Genomic DNA, 21160 nt, shown 5'->3' on the forward strand with positions numbered 1-21160 from the left:
CTCTTGAGCATTTTTGCATGTACAGTGCAGTATTTTGTTCAGTTTAATGGGCATGATTATACATAAGTTTGCCTTGGCTGCCAGGGTGTATTTATATACCGCCATCATTTGCAAAAAACAGAATAGGTATCAATTTAGACAGTATTTAATGAGCGACTTTGAAAATCAATCCTTGTGTGAATATGTATGTATGTTATATATATAGTCAATGCGGGAGGAGCCGCGTGACATTTTAATTAAGAAGAAGGTGTGGCACATCAAGTCTTAATCTGCGAAACAAATTCCGCTCACTGGATTCAAACTTGGCTCTGCCAAGGCGCACAACCGCGCTCTTGCAATTGCGCTAGCCGCCATCCATGTATAACTACATATATTGTGAAACAATTATTCATAAAAATGTTAATGGTACAGTTTTTTTATCTAACATGCGTAAGTTTTGATAGCACTAGAACATATACTAGAAGTCGGTAGCATATATGGGCGTCTGAGTCATACATTTGTTTAACCAAATAGTTAAGCATTTAATTCCTCCGTTCGGGTTTATTAAGGATTTTTGTATTTTCTGCAAACTTTTATTATAAATTCAACAAATGTAATATAAATTATATATCACAAAAATTGAACAGTGGAAACCTCTTTCAAATACAAAACAAAAAATAAACATTCTGCATCCTATACATTGTATTGTGTTGGTTATATAGATGATCAAATTTTGATTAAAAAAATACGAGGACGACCAATATAGCCGGATGGAGGAAGTAACTTTTTTTGCAGCTTGTCATTTACTTATGTCATACATTTGAGTAGGTAGTAGTACTATAGGGATGTTTAAGTCGTACATTTTTCACCTACATGTGCCATGGCGCAGGTCTCATTTACCCACAGAGGTAACAATATAACTCTTTTGCAACATGTCGTTTACACATGCTTTGGAATAATATCAAATGTAAAAGTCGAAACATCATAACTGGAATATGGGACCTATCTCACCCACCTGAGCAGTGTTGGTGAACACATATATACGAACAAAGCAAGGGCCCTCGTTTTCAAACAACAGTCTCTCAGCACAGCACAGCTCACCATTTTGCTACTCGTAAAACAATTGCAGAACTCCAAACAGCACCTTGGTCATTGCATGAACAAAACCTCAGGCTTAATTAATTAGTAATTTGATGCATTCAAACAGAATAAGATGATACCCTATTGGGAAGCCTGACCTTGCACTGTTCTATATGTCTTTGTGACCAACACTGCTCTTTCTCTGTCGTCTTGTTCCAAGAGGCAAGAGACACAGAGGAGCAGGACCCTAGGTAGCCACCCACAGTATTAGACTCGAGTTGACCAGGTACTACACATCCATGACATTGTGCACCATGCAGAATGCAACACAAGGGGCACAGAGTGGTCGACTTGGCACGTCCGGCCCCTTAAATGCCCGCGGACGCGACCGGACGCGTCCGCGGATATTGATCGGTAACGTCTCAAATTAACAACTATGTATCCGACTTCTCATATTTCATTCTCTAAATCCATACAAAACGTGCAAAAAAATTCTACGTACTACCCACACGACGACGGTATCGGGTGCCGGCTGGACAGGCGGGTAGAAGGCCTCCGGCTCATCCTCCTCATGCTCGACCTCATCCATGTAGGCGAGCATCTCCGCCTCCTCCGTGGCCTCCTGCGCCTCCATCTCCTGCCGGCGACGGCGTCTGGCCTCCGCAGGCGACTCCGACCGGAGGGAATTGAGGATGGCATGCTGCTCCGCCTGCAGATCCGCGTCGCCAGCGTCCCCACATCCTCCTCCTCCGGCTCATTCTCCTCCTCCTCGTCAGCCTCCTACTACTACTAATCCTCCTCCTCCTCCTCCTCCTCCTCCAACTCCTACTCCGGATCTACTGCATCCGAAGGTAGCTCCGCGGCGATCCGGGCTTCACACCTAGTCCGGATCTGCTCAAGCAGCTCGAGCTGGCGCTCCGGCAGAAAAGGCTCGCTCCTCACCAGCGGCGTGGGGGCATGGCTACTAGGCGGACGGGTGGAGTGAAAAGCGGTGGCGGCAGCGGACAGAAGGAGGAGGAAAATATGGATAGATGGTAGGGTTTCGGTGTCGCCCATGGACTTAAATAGCCGGGCTAGGTATGACGCGGCCCGCCGGAGCTGCGTCACATGGCGCCACTATTCCGGCGGAGGAGACGAGTTTCGGACCGTCGGGTTTCAGGGTGTTTCTGACTGGAACCCCTTCGCAGTCCGACGTGACGGGCGCACCCGCCCGCGTCCGGGCTCCCCCATATCCGCCTCATATTTGGGCTGGATATAAGGGGTGCCGGTTAGCCCGAGCGTTTGAGGGCCATTTGAGAAGGACGTCTGGGTCACAAAATCATGACCGGACAGTGATCGGACGGTCCGTCCGGACATATGAGGCGGGTTTGAGGCGCCCGGATGTGGATGCTCTGAGGGCAATGCCAATGGCCTATACACCGTAGCCAGACAACATGTAGTGGTGAGGCCATGGGAAGCAATTGCATGCATGCACACATATGATTGCCATGTGTGAATAGCGTAGTCTTTTTCACAAATTGCACTGCACATCATCTAGAATCTAGTAGATGGTGTTGGTGCGTGCATTTATATTGCATGGTGCAAAAGGATAGCCTTTGGATGGTAGATCTTGATTCAGCTTTTCCTGTACTCCTTTGTGTAGTAAAAACAATTATTTGGTCATGACCATTGTTCCTTGTCGTCTTCCTTTGTGTACTAGTAGTACTTGATTTTATTATGCACCTGGGAAGGCACTATTTGATTTTATTATTGCATAGGCATATGTCATGTCAAGCGTGGGGCAGGGAGCTAGTTTGGATTTGGTTAATTAATCGGCATAAAAGTCTTGTCAGCTGGGATGCGACCAAGTATTGCTGTAATGTCGGCACGCAGTCTCACGATTTCCCAGATCCTCATGTTCCTCGTAGTTAGCCCGTCAGAAACCAGGGAATCGTATTAAAATTTTCTACTTACATATATTATTTTGTTTCTTTTATCATGGAAAAGTTCCAGAAAATTGTAACGAAAATCCATGTGCTAAAACATGGAGTACAAAGAGTGTTTGACAAAAAACTACCACATTTCAGGCATCCATCCCACAGAACTATCACTTTTAAAAAAAAATGACCGATAACTACCAAAAAATTAAAATCTCGTGATTAAAAACTACCACTTTCGGATAATGGCTAGTTTAGGCGATTTAAACGTGTTTATGACAGGTGAAGCCCGTCTGTCAGGGCTGACGTGGAGAAAAAGTCAATACCGTTTAGTCTGACCATTAGGTCCGTTATGACAAGTAGGGCCCACACGTCATTCTTCTTCCTCTTCCTCTCTTTTTCTCTGGCATTTTAACAAACACCACATCTGCAGAGAGGAGCGTTGTTGTCGTTGCCGCCTCCATCATGGAGCTCGAGCTCATCCAGGGGTCCGGGGAAAGGCGGCGCGGCGCGGGGTCGCCAGAGGCTGGTGGTGTCCTTCGAGTGTCGTTGCTCCTCCCCGTCGTGCCGCATTGATAGCCAGCCTGCACCTCCATCGTGGAGCTCTAGCTAGGCGACGAGCGGCGAGGTATGGCGGCGAACCTAGCGGGTAGATCGCAGCAGGCGGCCGGAACGAAGGCACCAGACCCCTGGGAGAACGCGGCCGCGGCGTGCTACTCCAGGCGCTTCAGGCCAACTTCCCAAGCCTGGGGCACGCACACCAGGGCCACGCCTTGCAGCACGCGTGCCGCCGAGGCTGCCGAGCCGCTGCGGCGCTGTGGGTTGGGCTTCTCCCTATCCCGTGGCCGTGGCCGGGGCTTGGGGCTCGCCATGGTTGTGGGGCTCGGCTCGCTGCTGCGGCTTGGCCTCGGGAGCACCCGCCCCTCCATCTCCCGGCGAAGAAGTCGTTGGCCGCCGCGGCCACAGGAAGACGGGAGGGCGGGCCACGGCGGCGCGAATTTGACCTAGCCGGTCATAGCTATCCGCCGTGGCCAGCAGCCACGCCTCGCTGGTGGCCTCCGCACTAGTCCCACCGCCTCCATGCACTGAAAGTGTTTGTTGAAATGCCAAAAAGAGAGAGGAAGAGGAAGAAGAAGATTGATGTGGGCCCCACCTATCACAAAGGTCAACTTAATGGTAAAAAATAAACGGAGTTGACTTTCCCGCCACGTCATCCCTGACAGACGAGCCCCGCATGTCATAAACACGTTTAAATCTTCTAAACGGGCCATTTTCCGAAATTGGTAGTTTTTAGTCACGAGATTCCAATTTTTTGGTAGTTATCAGTCACTTTTTTAAAGTGGTAGTTCTATGGGACGCGAACCCCAAATGTGGTAGTTTTTTGTCAAATACTCGAGTACAAAGGGTGAATTCGTTCAAAGCTCGGGCTTTATGGGGGCTTTTCAAGAAAACAAAAATTGATTCTTTTAACACAGTACACAAGCATACGCTCTAACATACACACATACAGTCACCTCTATGAACGCAAGCAAGCACATTCCTACCCCTATGAGGAACTCCGAGTGACTGAGCCGGCACATCATCTTGGGATTGATGAAGTGGCCACAATGCGGATCCCTCATGTTGTGGACTTCACCATGCACGAGGTACTGGCGGAGTTTGGGGTGACCCAGGCGGAGGAGACGGTGAAGCGGCAGACCATCCTCCACTCCATCCAGTAGGAGGCGGAGGTGGAGGCCAACTATCGCTTCCTAGGTCAGCGGATGCGGAGATCGACAAGATGTTTGCCGAGATGGATGACGACGACAAGCCAGAGGTGTGCTTGCTCCCTTGTACATGTGGTTGGGTAACTCCCCAAGCGTAAGGGTGCAGTAAACTAGCACTAAGTATTTTTCTCGATCGAGTCAAACCAAAAGGAGTTCTTCTAGCAAATAAAGTCACAGATACCTACACAACACGTTCTTGCCCCCACATTGCTAGAAGGTTGTCAAGCTTCTTGTCCTGTTATTTACAAGGCTAAATTACACAGTATGGTAGGAATTGATATATAGATAAAATAAAGTAAACGGTACAACAAAGAATACTATTTTCGTAGATGTTTTCAATAATGAAAAATAGAGCCCCGGCCCATAGGTTTACTAGTGTCATCTCTCCAAGCAGATAAGTGTGGTGTGGTGAACATTACAGTTGGGAGGTGATTAAACTGCAATACTTATATTTATGACTATGGTGATTCATGGCATACTCTTGTATAATCATTACGTCTGTGATATGTAGACCCTTATACAACTGTATCTACAATTAACACTCCACCCCAAAACCGCTAGCGCCCGTAGCTGACACGGCATCATCCGTGCGAGGAAGATCTGGGTAAAGGATTTCTCCCCGGTGGTAGTCTCGTGAACCAGGAGAGCTGGAGGCATAAGTTATCGTCAGAGACGCACACCAACTCAAAAGGAAATGCCACGTCGGGCTAGATAAATCCGCCCAACCCAACCCAACCAGAGGCGCCTTGAGTGGTAGGGTTAGGATCCGAGCTTGTCTGCCATGGATCCGCCAACACCGGCGCACGTTTGCCACACCCAAGCGTCGCGTGTGCCATGGATCCACTGCCACCGCGTCACAGGACAAGAAAGCCGCCGCCGCTGGCGCCGACCAAGCTTCACCTAGCCGCGCCCTTGGCGGGCGGCGAGGGAGGAGGGGAGGGAACCGGCGGTGCGATATAGGGTTTCCCTCCCCGTCGCCACGCCGGAGCAAGATAGAGGGACGAGTCGCCTTCTCGTCCTAAGGACGCGTCACTTCGACTGTTTTCGTTCATGGAGAATGAATGGTTTTACTATCTATTGCCCAAAAAAAAGTGAAACTTTGCGTCGATTCGCCATGTCTAAAGCTCTGTGAGGTGCACTGAGTTCACAAGCCGTACATGCCCGTTTTGTTCCGATGACACCGGCAAAAGCAGATCGATCGATCGATTGCCGATCACCCGCAAAGGGATCACGGCGGATGTCCGATCGTGCTAGCTGATGTTACATATCACAACGACCTAGGCAGTAGCTACCGAGGGACATGATTCGCCAGAAAGAGCGCTCGAGGCTCCGAAGAAGAAATAGAAAGACACCGCATTTAAATCCAGCTAGAGCTGCTGTTCATCACCGCGCGCGCGTACGTACCTGCCCACGCCTCCCCTCACCTCGCGCGCGCGTGAAGGAAGCAAGTATGATTTGATTTGGGACGACGTACAGAAGGAGAGCTGGCCTTCATGGCGGATTTATGCCACCACCACGCAGGCAGCCCAACTGGGAATCAAAACCGCTGTTTGGCAGCAGCTCAGCGGGCATAAATTCTGAAGAGCGCAGTCGCCAGCTTGCTGGCCTTGTTGAGGCTGTCACGGCAACGCAATCGACTTCGCCCACGAAATTAGGCCTGAGATATGTTGGCAAGAAATTCAAGGAGGCCAAAAATGGCATCGAATCAAGTTAGGGCAAATGAAGCCAGACCATAGCAAATGTTAGGTACTCCTACTAGATTAGATTTTGGAAGCGATAATACTACACACACGGATAACAATCACGGACTTTCACGGACCTGGATGCATCCTCTCCTCTAATTGGCCCCCCTGATTTTCACTGGTGGGCCCATCTCACTTAATAAAATCTTAGCCAATCAATCCTAACAAACCCCGTCACAACCCCGTAAACCCCCCGTGACTCTAGCATCGCTCTTTTGGAAGTATGATTTGACATCCAATGGAAGGTTAGTCATACGTACTTTTTTTATCTCCAACCATATGTGCCTGAAAATACATGTATACGGCCAGTGGTAGGCGGTTCAGGTGTGCACGGAATACAGTGGACGGGGACTGATTATATCAACATAAATCTCGAGCTGTTGCCATCGATCAATAGCTGTTATCACGAAAAAGACGACGACGGTGACTTGTCAGATCAGCAAGCCCCCGTTGCGTACTGGGGTCCCCGTTGCGTATCAGCCTCGAATAACGTCGCTCTCCGCCGGACAGTCGCGCGAAGCCGCGAACCCTGTGATCAACCGTCCGATGCGGACTTAGTTGAATTGCAGCGGATATTTTTATCGGAAAAACCATCACGTATCCACACAGAAAAGAAGTCCCCCATAACTGGATAAACCTAAGAGAAACAATTGATGGAGTATGCAGAACCATCAGATCAGAGTGGATGTAATTAGTGCGTCAGACTGTAGCTCTGTAGCAGGTGCAAACGACGGCGAGTGCTGCTGCTTGCTTTACACTTGCAGGCACAGACTGACCACTCCATATTAATCTGCTGCGTGCATGGCGATGGAGTAAAATAAACAGCCTCCTGCCTGCACGGCTGCTGAGCTCGATCAGAAGATCTATCTCTCTCTCTCACTTTCTCTGGAAGCCCGTGCTGTAGCTGGTTTAAATACTCGACGGGCTAATAAACTTCTTTTTCTCTCTTTTTGCCTGCCGATCCATCGATTGATTGATCGTCCTTAAAAGAATGGGATCACTTTTGGAGAGGCAAGCGTGTCCTGTCAAAAGGCTTTTATGGCGATGTGATCGGTCACCGCGGGCAGGCATCAGGGCGGGCTAGTCGCCGGCGGCCGCGTGGGTGGTAGGGCCGCACTGTCGAGCGCCGCCCCGACATGGGCGTCCAGAGTCTCGACGAAGGTTTGACGAGGTTGCCCCGGCTGACCGGGTCGTATTCACCCTATCGCCATTGCTCACCTCCACGTCCGTCCGTTTGATAAACCAGGTCAGGGTCTGGATGGATCACGGCTAGCTATGCGCTGCCTTCCGTGCGTGTACTGTGCTGAGGGCCTGTACGGTTTGCACATTCCGTTTCGCTGTGAGACATCAACGTGCATGGATCTCCTTGCACTTTGGAGAATTGTTTGTGCCGATGCGACAAAGGAGTAGTGTACTGGCGTGCGACTATTTCTTCCGCCCGGCTTCACCTTTCCAAGCCAGAGTATCGGCGAAACAGGAGCTATTGACCGGCCTTTCCGTCCGGGTCCCGAGGGTCAGGTGAACCAGCCATGCATGGGTGGTGCAACGGGACGTGTGCACGACGGGTGAGCGTGTCCCGCCCCGTACGCTGGCCGACGAGACACGTCGCGTCGAGGGCTCCATCTGGCACGGGCATCATCGATCTCGTTCGTCCCCATCACACGCGCAGACACCCGCGTTTGGTGGATCTCGGACGCCACGCGTACGTTCTAGCGTCCGGACGGCCGGCCGGCCGGGTTTGACCCACCACGACGCACGGGCACGGTTTACTTCACCTAGCCCTACAGCGGAAGGTAGATATCGACAAGTGAAACGGATGACGGGAGTAAATGAAGCCCAGTGCCGATGCCTGACCACGCATCCATCGGCCGGCCACCGGTGGATCAGAGATCGGCCAAAGCGTACGTACCACGTGCTTGATCCGCTCGTACACCTCACGACTTCGATCGGGCCATTCATCATCAATGTCCCGCAGTCGGAGGTCGAGCAGTAGCAATACACTCATGCATGCATGCATGCATGCAGTGACACCACACTGCCAGTATACGGAGTACTGCCACAGTGCCACTCCGACTCGTATCGGGCGTCCATTGGCCAGACCGAGCGCGTCGTGCATGCCATGCATGCATGCATGTCGCCGCACCCAGCCAGCGTGTGCGTGTCGAGGCTTCGTTCATCGTCGATGGGGTTCGTACGCTCGCCAGATTGCATGCATGGCCTGCCTGACCAAGTGAACATGCGTTGCTGGCGGAGTGGTGGTCCTGCCGTGCTAAACGTAGGAGGAGGAACATGCCTTCGTGTGTACGTGCGCGCACGAGATTCCTCGGAGTACACACATATGTGCGACTGCGACCGCTAGCTGGTGCTGTGCGATGCATGGTGCAACGTCTAATCAGGCAGATAGCTACTATATATGCAAGCAGTGTACGTAAGTATCGCCTTTGTCTATACGTGCCCCATGCATAATTATTATTCAGAGCAATGGTACATCGGCTGGTCCGTAATCCTTGCTTTGCCCACTTTGATCGCGCAGGTAGCAATCCATCCCACTCCAGTCGTCTGTCTCGAAGATGCCACCGCAAGTGGAAAGTGTTCCGGTCGCTACAACAGCCGCCATAGCTCCAAGTTGCCTCTAGCTGATGGGGGCAAAATCACTGTTTTGACCCTTTTGGAAAAGTTAAACAGGATTTGACCCCACATCGAAAGTATTTCACGAATCTGACCTTTTTCATCGCGCCTGCAACGGGGGCGCTATGCACCACATTATAGCGCCTCAACTCGCGGCGCCACGAGGCAGCCAATGTGGCACGGTCTCTCGACCATAACGCCGCCAACAAGGGCGTTGTGCTTCATACCATAGCGCCACTGGCAAGGGCGTTGTGCTTCATACCACAGCGCCATGCGCAGAGGCGCTATGGTTCATACCATAGTTCCCATACAAGGGGCGCTATGCCCTGATTCAGACCATAGCACCACACGCATACTTAAGCTCTTTCATGATTCATGACCAGGCGCTATGCTTGGCAGGAAGTTGATAAGTTTACAAGAATTTCACAGTTACGAAAACTTCACAGCAAGTCTACAATTACGACAAGTTCACATCAAGTCCACAATTACAACAAGTTTACAAATAGAATCTAACTAAAGTGACAACTTCAATAGTTCACAAATACATCTACTTCTTCCCCCTCGCCTGCCTCACAACCTTCTTCGTCCCCGGCTCCACTCCGACCCTCTTCAACCTCCTTAGAACCTTCTTCGGTGCCGGTTCCTCCTCGTCCTCAAACTCGTTCTCGGACTCGACAACGGTCCTCTTTTGTTTCTTGTTCCATGCCTCCGGTGTATAACGGTTGAAGGTCTTCCTAGGCTTTAAGTTGAAGTGACGCCGCTCAATAGGCTGACTAGGCTGAGGTGCATCATCCATAAACCCCCTCAAGTTCATCTCGGCGGCCGCCTGAAAAATAAGGAATGTGTTTGAGTGGAATTGCATCCAGCAAGAAATTCAGCATTTTGTTTGAGTAAAGATAAATCATAAAGTAACATATAGCTTGTTTGTGGAACACAATTCACAAAATACGAATCATAGCATCAACTTTGAAACATGCAACAAGCAATGTTCAGTTCATAACTCCACATGGTAATTAGCAATACATGTGGACTCTAGAACTACACTTATACATATATACGGGTGCACACATGATGATGGGAACATTCGTCTATGCAATCACAGCATGATGAATATTTTATATGCAAGAATTAAAAAATATATGGTAACACAGATTTCATACCTCCTCTTCAGAAGAAGTGGACCTCGACTGGGTGGGCATGTCGGCCTTGACAGTACGGCAACCAAGAAGATGAGCTAAGGAACGTAACCGAGTAGCGCTACACTGTGACATTGCGAAATAAAGATTTTATTGGATTTGAACACAGAACATGTAAACAAAAAGCTCTCACGACATACCTTAACAAACTCTCTAAGGGCATTCTCAGAATCCCTACCCTGAGGTTGTGCGAGTGCTTGGCCGGCTTCACTAATCTGGCGTGAGATCTCAGTGCGCTATGAAAACAAACATGTCAACAAGAGAGCTCTAGTTATGTTGATACGTCGAAAGGGGCAAAACTTACAATAAAGTTGATCACAGGAGCGAATCCGGTTTGTCTGCCCTCTCTGATGAGCCTGTTATACTCAAGGTTGGCAGTCCCTTCAAAACCTGTGGGCGCCTCCAATATGCCCTCCTCATAAGCAGGCGGGCATAACTCCACACGGGACTCGCTAAGAAACCAACGAAGATATTTATCAAATGCAGCTTCATCGTACTCTTGGAGATGTACTTGTCGGTTATCATTAGCCACCCTCACGACGTAATTCCATTTCTTGATGAACTTGTCATGATATGACTCCCAGTTCTTGATCTTCTTCTGCTTCATTTTGTCCAAGCTTCATATTGACAATGACAAGTATTAGTAGCCTGAAATAGTATTACAATGCTAAAGACAGAAGATGCACTCTCACCCGTGAAGCGCGACACCCGTGTCCTTCCACTTCGGCGGTGTATCCTGAAATAACCCAAATTGGGTCATCACACGCTGTGGAAGGTGGAACTCGACTGCATATAAGCATATCAATGGGCACCGCATCAGCCAAAGATGTGATTCCTCCGTGCACTTCGGGTTCAACTGGAAATCAGGGATGAAAGCAAAATTGTCCCACGCTCCATATGGCTGCCATGTCACCTACAAAATAGAACAAGCAGGGAGCCAATAGAAAAAATTGGAGCTAATGATATGCATCTAATGTTAACATTTTTTTATGACAATAATATGCAACATTAAAAAAACTCAGACAAACTGGGAAATCTCAATATTAACATGACAATTATTACCTGCTCCGAGGTTAGCGTGTCAAACTCATTGGTGTACTCCCTGTACATCCTGTTTGGGTCACCAGTGAACTCTGAAACCTTGTCCCACTTGTACGCCCATGTAGGCTTCCGTAGCGGGTTGTCATGATCATCCCAGGTGTCGTAACCAATCACTCTCGGTCGTCCAACTGAGAAGTGTTCCCACATCCAAACCGAAAGTAGGACCAACGGACCACCAATACTAGCTTCATCTTTGCGCCTACAACACGCCTCATCCAACTGCACATAGAGGCACAAGCGGTATGATTAGAGAATGTCTGGAGGTGTAATATCATGAAAAAATATGTACAAGTGATTACCTGACGGTACAAGTAGGCCAGTGCCGCCGAACCCCAGCTCTGTTTACTATCCCAACCAGATAATGCCTTCAGCCACATCCACGGAGCGGTCCTGCCACCACCATCAGCAAACAGAGTCCTCGAGATCACATACCACAAGTATGCGTGTGCATATTGTTGCACCATCTCCTCACTAGCATCATCGGGGCATTGGCTAAAATGTTCTACAATCCAGACATAAGTCGCGCCGGCGGGGACTCTGTTTTTAGCAATGGAAAAAATAGCGTGCTACAAAAATAGCGTCGCCTCTGAAAATATGCTATTAGCGTACTATAGCGTGCTATTAGCGAGGTATTGTACATTAATTTATTTAGCGAGACAATTCTCTACATGCTATAGCGTGCTATTAGCGGCGTTATAGCGCGCTATTTTTTCAGTGGTTTTTAGTCGGGTCTTCCGGCACCGCAGGAAGCGCACCGATAAGCTCAAACATCCTAGCGCGCCAACCAGCAGCACCAGTGCTAAAACAAACAGGAACTCCCTCGATGGGAAGTGCCAGGATCATCGAAACATCCTGGAGAGTCACAGTCATCTCCCCAGTCCGGAGGTGAAAACTGTGAGTCTCCGGCCTCCAGCGGTCAACAAGCGCGGTGATCGCACAAGGGTTCATGCTTGGCGTCGACCGAGTGACAAGCTGGATGAACGGAAGGAGTCCCAGCCTCTCAATGTACTGTGTGTACCGCTCATCATATCTCATCTTATTGGATGAAGCCTCATGAGCCCTTAGGCGCAGGGGACAAAAGACCTACAAAAATACAAGTTAGAACAGTATAGATCCATGTAAACTAAGAATACAAACTAGAATAAATCAGTGACAAAATATTCAACTGTACTGACAGATTCATTTGAACACTTCAATTGGCAGTAACATCAATGTACTAACAAGTATGAACTAGCATTATCAATATGTATTACCTGTCTCTCATCCGGCATAAGCCGCCCACGGTGACCCTTATCATAATGCTCACTGAGAAGTGTCATCCTACTTATTTGAAAAAAAGAATCATAACTTTAATCATTCAGAACATACAAGGCAAAGGTGCATAATAAAATGCTGCCGATGTTAGCCAATTGTCGTAGTAGCACCAATTTGTGTCTTGAGAAACATCAAAGCTGCATTTAGCTAATTAGACTACTCTTTCAGCGGGTGTACTTAAATACACCGCTACTAGCTAATCAGATCATAGCTAATGCAGTCTTGCTAGGAATGTTAATCCTTGTTTTAATTTTCAAGAGCCGCCCAAAATGTGTAAGCTATGAATGTTAGTATAAACTGACACAGCAAGGAAGCCTTTGCTTCAATGTGCCTGATCAGCCAAGTTTGATTTTTGATTTAGATAGAACCATGGAGCCCCTAGGGTTTCACCTAAACATGCTTACTCAATACAATCACAATAATCCATACAAAACTGTAACATGATGATGAACTAGGGTTTCACCTAAACATGCAAAAATAGGGCCAATGTGATGGTTTTGTCGGATGAAATTGAGGGGATCGGAGGGGAATACCTTTAGGGATGGATGGGCGACGAAATCCACCAAAAAAGCTTAAGATCCAGCCGATTTTGAGTGAAGATTTGACAAGGGGAGAGAGGGGCGCCGCCGCCGCCGCCGCCGTCTCTGTTCGAGCGTGGCGTGGTGGGCCGGCTGCGGCTGCAAGGCAACGAGGCATAGCGCCGCAGACCCCGACGCTATTTGGGCCGTATTATAGCGCCTCCACGCCCGGCGTTATGATACGCAGCTCTGGGCCCGACGGTGCCACGCTGGCAGCGTCATGGCGCCATGAGACGAGGCGCTATAGTGTGGAGCATAACGCCGCCGTCGCAGGCGTGATGAAAAAGGTCAGATTCGTGAAATACTTTCAATGTGGGGTCAAATCCTGCTTAACTTTTCCAAAAAGTTCAAAACAGTGATTTTGTCCTAGCTGATGGCGAATCGAGCTAGACAACGACCCTGTTAGGCGCGCGCGAGTTGACAGCACGGAGCTAAGCCGTGTCACACGGATCATGCCGGATCGGTTCCCCCACAAAGCTGTGGATTGTTCAGGAGAACAGCCGATAGCTACACCGTTCCTCACTTCAGTTGGCAACAGAAGGCCATCAGAGAAGTCCTCGCCGTTTCAGACCCTTCCGTCAGGTGACCCGTCCGATCTGTGAAGTAGTGCTCGTGAAGGATCCGCTCGGCGGCTCGGCCCCAATGATTCGCCTCCTGTGAGCACTCCTGGTTCGCCAAATTGGCTCCGGCAGCAGCAACCCGTTGGAACAAATCAACACAACCCTAGCTAGATCTAAAGTAATAGCCTAGCCGTCTTATCCAACGACCTACTCTAACTTTAAGGTGCAGATTTGCTCCAAATAAACAGCTTAATAATGATGGTACGGGTAGATCCATGCATGTCTGCCTACCAGCGCCAGGCCGCATGTAACTTGAGATTGTGCCCATCTTTTCGGCAGGATACGGCCACCAACCAATTTGCATGCGTGTCAAGCAAAGCCTAGCTAGCTATAGGCACTACTGCTCCAACGAAGAAGAAAAATGCGAGAAGTGACAGGAGCCAGGCCGAGAGCGTATGCATGCCTCCCGTAGTCGGAGAGGGGAGGAGTCATGTCTCGAATCATGGACGCAGGCAGGCTCGAGCCGCTCGCCGGCGAGTAAACAATCCGGAGGCTGAGCGGACGCGGGGAGGCCACATCGCCGGAGCGCTTAAACAAATGCGGCGGAGCGGGACGCGACGGCCGCCCGAGGCGGCGGTTTGGCGGGGAGAAATCTGGCGACGATCCCCTGTCGATCTCTCTTTGTCTCTCTTGGCACGGGGTGTTCCTGTTTCCTCGTCCTCCTGCAGAGCTTCCTGGTAACGATATCCATGGAACAAAGGTTGGTTAACTGACTCTTGTGATTGTTTATTTAACCCAACGGACGGATCAAGTAACGAGGCGTGTCACGGACGATGGCGTTTGTTCGATTACGATAATACTCCGGTAGAACATCTTGTGTTCCTGTGTGCTGCACTCTAGGGCTTCCTGGGATCGCACCCGGATTAGAGAATTAAAATTAGAAAAACACGATTAAGAGATCCAAATTCTTTCGCCCAAAAGAAAAAAAATCCAAATTCTTGATTTCACATGGTATCAAAACACATCAAGCGAATTTCTCATTTTTCTGCCTGTTTGTATTTTTAAGGCGTTTTAATTTTCTCTGCCACATTTTTACCACGAACTTGCGATGTTGTGACAATGTTTATCTCGTTACCCATTTTCCCGTGATTATGATATGCTAAGCCAACATAACAGATGTGGCAACTGAGTCCAAAGCGTGACCAATCACAAACGGGCATGTAGCCTAGTGGTTGCAGCGACCTTAGTCACACCTCATGCCTACGTGCTAGAAGCAGATTTATGCAGGTGTGAGCGAAATTTTCTGGAAAAAAATTGGACTGAAAAGACTGTTGGGCTGTGGCTCTACAGTAAATAGTCAAAAAAAAAAAAGGTACTCCCTTTGATCGAAAAAAAGTGCCGTTCAAAACTGCGACATTTTTTCATGATCGGGGGGAGTACCAATTTAGGTGTTTTCCATGTATTTTTCATGTACCCCGCGATGAAAACCCACTTTTCATCCGAGTGGCGACATGCAACCCATTTTTAACACAGGCAATCTAGCTTGATTATCTGCACCGCTCGGTCGACATGATCAAGCCAAAATAGCCCGCTCACCTACTCCTTTCCTTGCAACCACGAGCATGGGTAGGAGACGACCCAGAGGGCGACAACTAAAGAGCAATGGAGCAAAGACATGGCTCTCTATCGACGATCGCTTGACTAGTCATATTCCCGAGGTAAGAAAATTGTGTCGTTGATGATTGCCTGATTAGTGGTATGCTTCGTTCTCTCCAAGCGGACTATCGGAATGATGGGAAATTAAAGGATGTAAACTTTCAACACCGTCACAAATTTTGGGTAAAAATGCTGCCAAAAAAGAATGGGTAAAAACCACACTAAAAAAATAAAACACATAGAGATAAAAGTGGGGGCATATCTGGACTTCTAAAAGCAAAAACATGGTTTGAAGTCTGAATGAAATTATGGACGTACGGACTCATGTTCTGTAGATCCGACAACCTTAATTATACTAGTAGAATGCCCGTGCGTTGCTACGGGCTACAATGCATATAAATGAATCAAACACATGATTAAGGTTGTCTCTAAGGTCGAAACTCATTTCTCCCTCATACGTCCGAGCGTATTTGGACATCAGAGGGGCGCCCAGTGGGCTCCGCAAAATCCAACCGCCTCAATAGTCCGGACTACACCAAATTCAGCCCATATGTGAGGGAGAAATGTGGTTGTCCAAACTATCCGCCGTGTTATCTCCAACACGCAGTCCCAACACAAGAACCCCACCCCATGATGCTTAGTTTCCTGTCGGACCGTCCCTTTCCTGCTCGGTTTCCCGTCGTAGCGGGGCATTTTTCGCTAGAGTCCTCTCCTTTAAAACTGGATGATGCCCACTCTCCTTCGCCATGGCACCCTCTCTTCTTCACACCATACTTCCCCATGAACCTCCAAGGAGGAATCCCCCGCCAACGGTCCCGCTCTCCATCTTGATCCCCTCCCCCATGTTCGTGCCGATTCGTTGCCACCATCATGGGGCGTGAAACATGCGCCGCTCATGATGCCCAGAGAGCCAAGAAGGCAGATCCAAACAAGCCAAACAAGCCGCACACCAGGTTTGTCACTACAAATCAATATGGGCCGAAACTTATACACCAAGTGTGATTTGGTAAAAAAATCAAACACCACACGTAAAGAAAATGCTTACAGAATAAATCACTCCGACATATACACCACCTCCACTTAGAGTTGTAGCCACTCCATACTATGATGACAACATGTGCAGCGTCTCCATTCTACGATGATGATTCTGAACCTCCTTCCTTGAACACCTTCACACGGTTGGGGACGTCCTCGAGGAGAAAGAGAACAATATTATTGCACCTTCAACAGATAGAGTAATAACCATATCCAGTACACACAAAGTTTGGTTTATATTAAGAAGAAAATGATGAGAATATTGGATGGTAAGCAAATGATTAGCGTAAACTCCAAGTAATCTGCTAGTGTGGGGGGCCAAAATGAAATCTTACAAAATATCATAAAAGGAGACACACCTGTCCAAGAAGCAACTCAACAAGAACATGTGCAGTTCCACATATCTAGTTGACGGTGTCAACTCTGTTCCCCGAAATATCAGCAAGTTGATGTACTAAACTAAAGTTTTGAAACAAGTTTATATACTATATAAAAGTGCAATTACTTGATCAGTTAAGCAACAACCTCGACTTTATTTCTGAATTTATGAAGGTTCAAAAGTGTAAGTATGTTTTTGCCAGTTCATCTGCTATATAATTAGAATGCTCATGACATTATCGCACTGTTAAAACGGCCTGCCACTATCGCCGACAAGATAACAAAAACAAATTGTTGCGGCAGAAAAATACTACCATAGCATGGAATACAGAAATAAAAGTGCGCTCGAGAGAGGAAAGATATAGAGCAACCGGTTACGGGGGACATTGCACAGAGACCACGTAATTTGTGGTTCCAGTTATGAATTTTAACAGTGGGTACTCAATTCTAGCGGAATAAAAGGATACGTTTCTTGCTATGTGAGCAGGCTCGCATTACATGTAAGTTAAGGTAAGCCATTGGGTAGATTCTGAATATACTGATCTTTTTTGCTTTAGCACATGTGTCTTCCCATCCTCTTCAACTCTTGAGGAATAAGGTAGGCAGAATTTGCTTCAGCACATGACTAAATCAAAGTCTACCGAGAGAATTCGGTTGCTGCGTATTACCTTCTGAAAATTATAGTCGGCAAATCAGCATAGGCTGTACAACAAAATATACATGCAGAAATGCGGGCTCTTGGAGCCTTGTGCTAGTCAAACAACGGAAAGAGTTTATCTTAAAAAATGCCGAAGAGCTTCAAGACATATATACATGCAAGTAGCCAGAGAAGGATCCTCTTTTACATGTACACAACACAGCCTAGCTAGTCAAACAAAGAGACTGTAGCCTGCTCAACAGCTAACTCGTTCAACGCAGGAAGAGCATGGAACCTTAACTGTAGTTGATTATGAGAAATATAATATGCTCTTACATATTTAACTTTAGAATATCAGTCCATTAATAAAATTTAGTCCTGCAGCTTATTACTACATCGCAACCATGGCAAATGGGGGCATGCCACTTGAACTTCTCTCAAAATTAGCATGATTACTTGGCATGATTACCAAGTTTTATGTGAAAATTTCAGGACATCATTAAACGAGAGAGGGCATGTCTGACAGATATAGTAACTTTTGTGTTAACATTGTGAGGTAGAAGGCAAGTACCAGAAGCAGGATATCTGCAATGGTAAAAACATGACATCTTTAAACCTCTCGACCTTTTGCTTTCATGCGTGCATAGGCACACCAAATCATACTTGTTTCAATAGAAGGAACAACTTCAAAATATATTTTCTCTGCCATGGTGAACATCATGACATCTTTAAAGCAAAGAAAATGCATGATAATGTAGAGAACTGAACAATGACAGTTGCAAAAGGTACCTCACTAATTCAGATTGACTACAACCAGTACAAAAGTCAGATCCCAGATCAAGGCAAATCAGGAGAAGTGTGACTACAGTCTTAGGTAATTGGCCACATACAACACTATACATCAATGAATCAGGGTCATCACGGCCTGTGATAACAAAAACTAATGGCATGGCCTCCCTTATAAACCACACCAAGATGAAAAATAGTTATAAGCAGGGTCTAATAGTTTTTAAGGTACAGTCTAGATAGCAGTCCCATTTATCCTTAGAAGACAAACGAATTAGAAATTATGCACGAATAAATCTCTTATTGTACTGTTTGACTCTGACTTCTATAACCTTTGAAATATTTTCTAAATTGGCCCGACTTACACCGGAATGAGCTATACAAATGCTATGATCAATGTGCTATTAGTGAAAGACGAGAAAGTGTCAGATGTATTATACTAATATATATGATGTACATTTCCTTTTTGAATGTTCCTGCTCCACTCTAAATGAATTATGTGACATCCTACTAAAGGAAAACAACAATGATCTAGCTTGGGGCTTACTCTCGTTGAGCCATTGAATCCTCATTTTGTCAAAAAAAAATCTTGATTTAATCTCACTCCCCTTGCTTCCCCAGCCCGTGGATGATCTTAATAAAATCTTCAGGTCTACGTACATCCCTTCCTCCTGCATTGAACCAAAGAACTACAGAGCATGTTTCATGCTCCCAACCCGACAACACCATTGAATCAAAGCATTCCACATAGCAATATACAGCTTGATCCCCTCTGTACGGCGTACCTGACATAGGAAACGAACATATGAATATGGTATAATCCGCATTTTGGTAAAGATCGAAATCATATCATGAGAAATCGATGAACTTGCATTTGCTGGGCTCATTAACACCAATTAAACTCTTTGCTCAGCCCAAACCTAAGCCTGACCAGAGTAAAAGTTCAGCCACAGAGCTATATTTTGACCTAAATGTATTCTCTTATGGATTAAGGGGCATCCTTCCATCTTATTCATCCTTCTTCCAACTCCAAAATAAAATAAAAATCTAGATGGTATCTCTATGGAAAGACACAACGTCTACCATACCAATGTATATGGCCTAAATCTTCGAAATTCAAACAAGCTAAAATGTACCCTTTGTAAGCCACTGGACATTTGTAATTAATGTGAGGCCCAGATGTTCAGTTCCTTACTTTTTCTAATGATCACAGCTCCTTATTGTTGATTAGTACCCATGTTTTTAGCACATATATACCTCCGCTGTACACCCGCGCCAACCGAAACTTGACAGTAGCCATTTTTAAAATGTTAGAGAAGTAATCCAGACCAAAAAAACATGGTGAGCAAGTGAAAGAGTCAACATTGGTTAACCAAAATTTCCTCATATGCCAAACAAATATCCTCCCTGAATTTTTAACATATCACATTGGAATATTTAGATGTATCAAGAAAATCAAGCTAGTCTAGTCTAGTCTCGGCAGTCAAGCTTCTGAGCAAATTCAGTTAACTAATTGCTGAAACGAGAAGGATAAAACATCAAGCTATAAAATAAACAAGCAAGATGTGAAATAAACGAGAAGGATATGATATGTATTGATCAAATGAGAAGCAAACAAGAACGAGTTGGATTGGGATCAGCAATAGGACCATAAACCATTGGGCGTTGGGAATAGCACCAAAAATTCAATATCCTGAACCTCTCCATCCTTGAGTAAAGTTGGATCGGTATGGCTATTACACAACATGTAACAGGACCAACACCCACATCAGCTAACTTCCACATGGCACGAATTCAAGATCAATTACCACCCCTCTCATTGAGATGCAGAATAAACTACGTAAGTAAGAATTTGATAATACTGACCTTGAGACTCAGGGACGAACGCTGCCACTGTCCGTGGCCGGCTGGTCGGCGTCGGGTTTCCTCGATAAGACTGCTCGTGAGTAGGGAGAGAGGAGGGGAGAAGGGCGTGATCGAGATGGGCATGACGGTGCGGCTGACCACGGCGGCATGAGCGGGTGGTCGGCGGTAGCGCCGCATTGGGTGCGTCAGTGGCCGCGCGCAGGTGGCTGAGCCTGCGTCCATGACGCCGAACACGGCGCTGGCCTCCGCGGAGATCACACGCGAGGGCGGCGGTATCTCCCCTGGATCGGTCAAGGGAGGAGATGTAGAGGATAGGGATCGTGGCAGCTAGACTGGGTAGGCTATTCAGTCCCCTGGTTCGCACGATTTTTTCGTGCGGACAAAGCGGAGGAGGGGGTACCGAAGCGAAATAAAAATCGGAGGGGTGGTGCGAGGTGGGAAAAAAAACCAGACAAAAATAAAACCAGAGTACCAGACTACCAACTACTCCATTAGAAATAGAGATGATCCAAAGGCTCATTGAAAAAATGATTCATGGATACCAATTCCTACCCTCTTCTTAAAATCTCATACAATCATAGAAAGTAAAACTTTACACAATTCAGGAGAATATCATATTTTTTTCTAGAAATTTTTCAGGGGATAGCAAAGTGAAATGTTTTTTTTAGACAAAGCGAAGTGAAATGTGGAAGCAATCATAGGTATATATTTGGAGGCCCATGCAACATGGGCCGAAAACAGACCAAACACAGGAACTGGACCCGTAGAAACAAGGTATCATGGCCCGGCCCATATGGAAAGAAGTTCTGGGCCGTGGGGGTATATACATGTGGGCCAGATCCACTTATCCGGTCTATTTGGATTTTCAAGCGGTCTGTCCCACAAACAATAATGCTCCATCTACGAAACTCACTACGAAGGGTTACGTAAATTTCCTGAACT

The 21160-nt window shown here is 47.1% G+C and overlaps 2 protein-coding genes across 3 annotated transcripts; both read right to left on the reverse strand.

The window, feature by feature from the left end:
* Positions 1-9514: 9514 nt before the first annotated feature.
* Positions 9515-12437, reverse strand: LOC123167891 (serine/threonine-protein phosphatase 7 long form homolog). 2 transcript variants are annotated; one of them, XM_044585754.1, is made up of 7 exons: positions 11708-12436; positions 11370-11627; positions 11000-11220; positions 10612-10924; positions 10448-10543; positions 10272-10373; positions 9525-9937 (listed from the first exon to the last, which is right to left on the reverse strand). In XM_044585754.1, the coding sequence occupies exons 1-7, from the start codon at positions 11870-11872 to the stop codon at positions 9659-9661; spliced, it is 1434 nt and encodes a 477-aa protein (XP_044441689.1). In that variant the 5' UTR covers positions 11873-12436; the 3' UTR covers positions 9525-9658. The 2 variants fall into 2 exon arrangements, with proteins under 2 accessions (XP_044441690.1, XP_044441689.1); XM_044585755.1 differs by lacking the exon at positions 10448-10543 and having other exon boundaries at positions 9515-9937; positions 11708-12437.
* A 6241-nt stretch (positions 12438-18678) lies between these two features.
* On the reverse strand, positions 18679-20738 carry LOC123171314 (uncharacterized). Its single transcript, XM_044588868.1, has 2 exons — positions 20219-20738; positions 18679-19137 (listed from the first exon to the last, which is right to left on the reverse strand). The coding sequence occupies exons 1-2, from the start codon at positions 20736-20738 to the stop codon at positions 18953-18955; spliced, it is 705 nt and encodes a 234-aa protein (XP_044444803.1). The 3' UTR covers positions 18679-18952.
* Between the last annotated feature and the right edge of the window lie 422 nt (positions 20739-21160).

Source organism: Triticum aestivum, chromosome 7D (assembly GCF_018294505.1).
Source record: "Triticum aestivum cultivar Chinese Spring chromosome 7D, IWGSC CS RefSeq v2.1, whole genome shotgun sequence".
Taxonomy (NCBI): Eukaryota; Viridiplantae; Streptophyta; class Magnoliopsida; order Poales; family Poaceae; genus Triticum; species Triticum aestivum.

Excerpts from the sequence above, each read along its gene's own strand:
- LOC123167891 (XM_044585754.1), bottom strand. The coding sequence starts at position 11,872 with ATGGTGCAACAATATGCACACGCATACTTGTGGTATGTGATCTCGAGG. Across the intron at positions 11,628-11,707 it reads TGGCCTACTTGTACCGTCAG|TTGGATGAGGCGTGTTGTAG; the intron begins GTAATCACTTGT and ends CTCTATGTGCAG. Across the intron at positions 10,374-10,447 it reads CCCTTAGAGAGTTTGTTAAG|TGTAGCGCTACTCGGTTACG; the intron begins GTATGTCGTGAG and ends GCAATGTCACAG.
- LOC123171314 (XM_044588868.1), bottom strand. The coding sequence starts at position 20,738 with ATGAGCCTTTGGATCATCTCTATTTCTAATGGAGTAGTTGGTAGTCTG. Across the intron at positions 19,138-20,218 it reads GTTCGTCCCTGAGTCTCAAG|GTACGCCGTACAGAGGGGAT; the intron begins GTCAGTATTATC and ends TTCCTATGTCAG.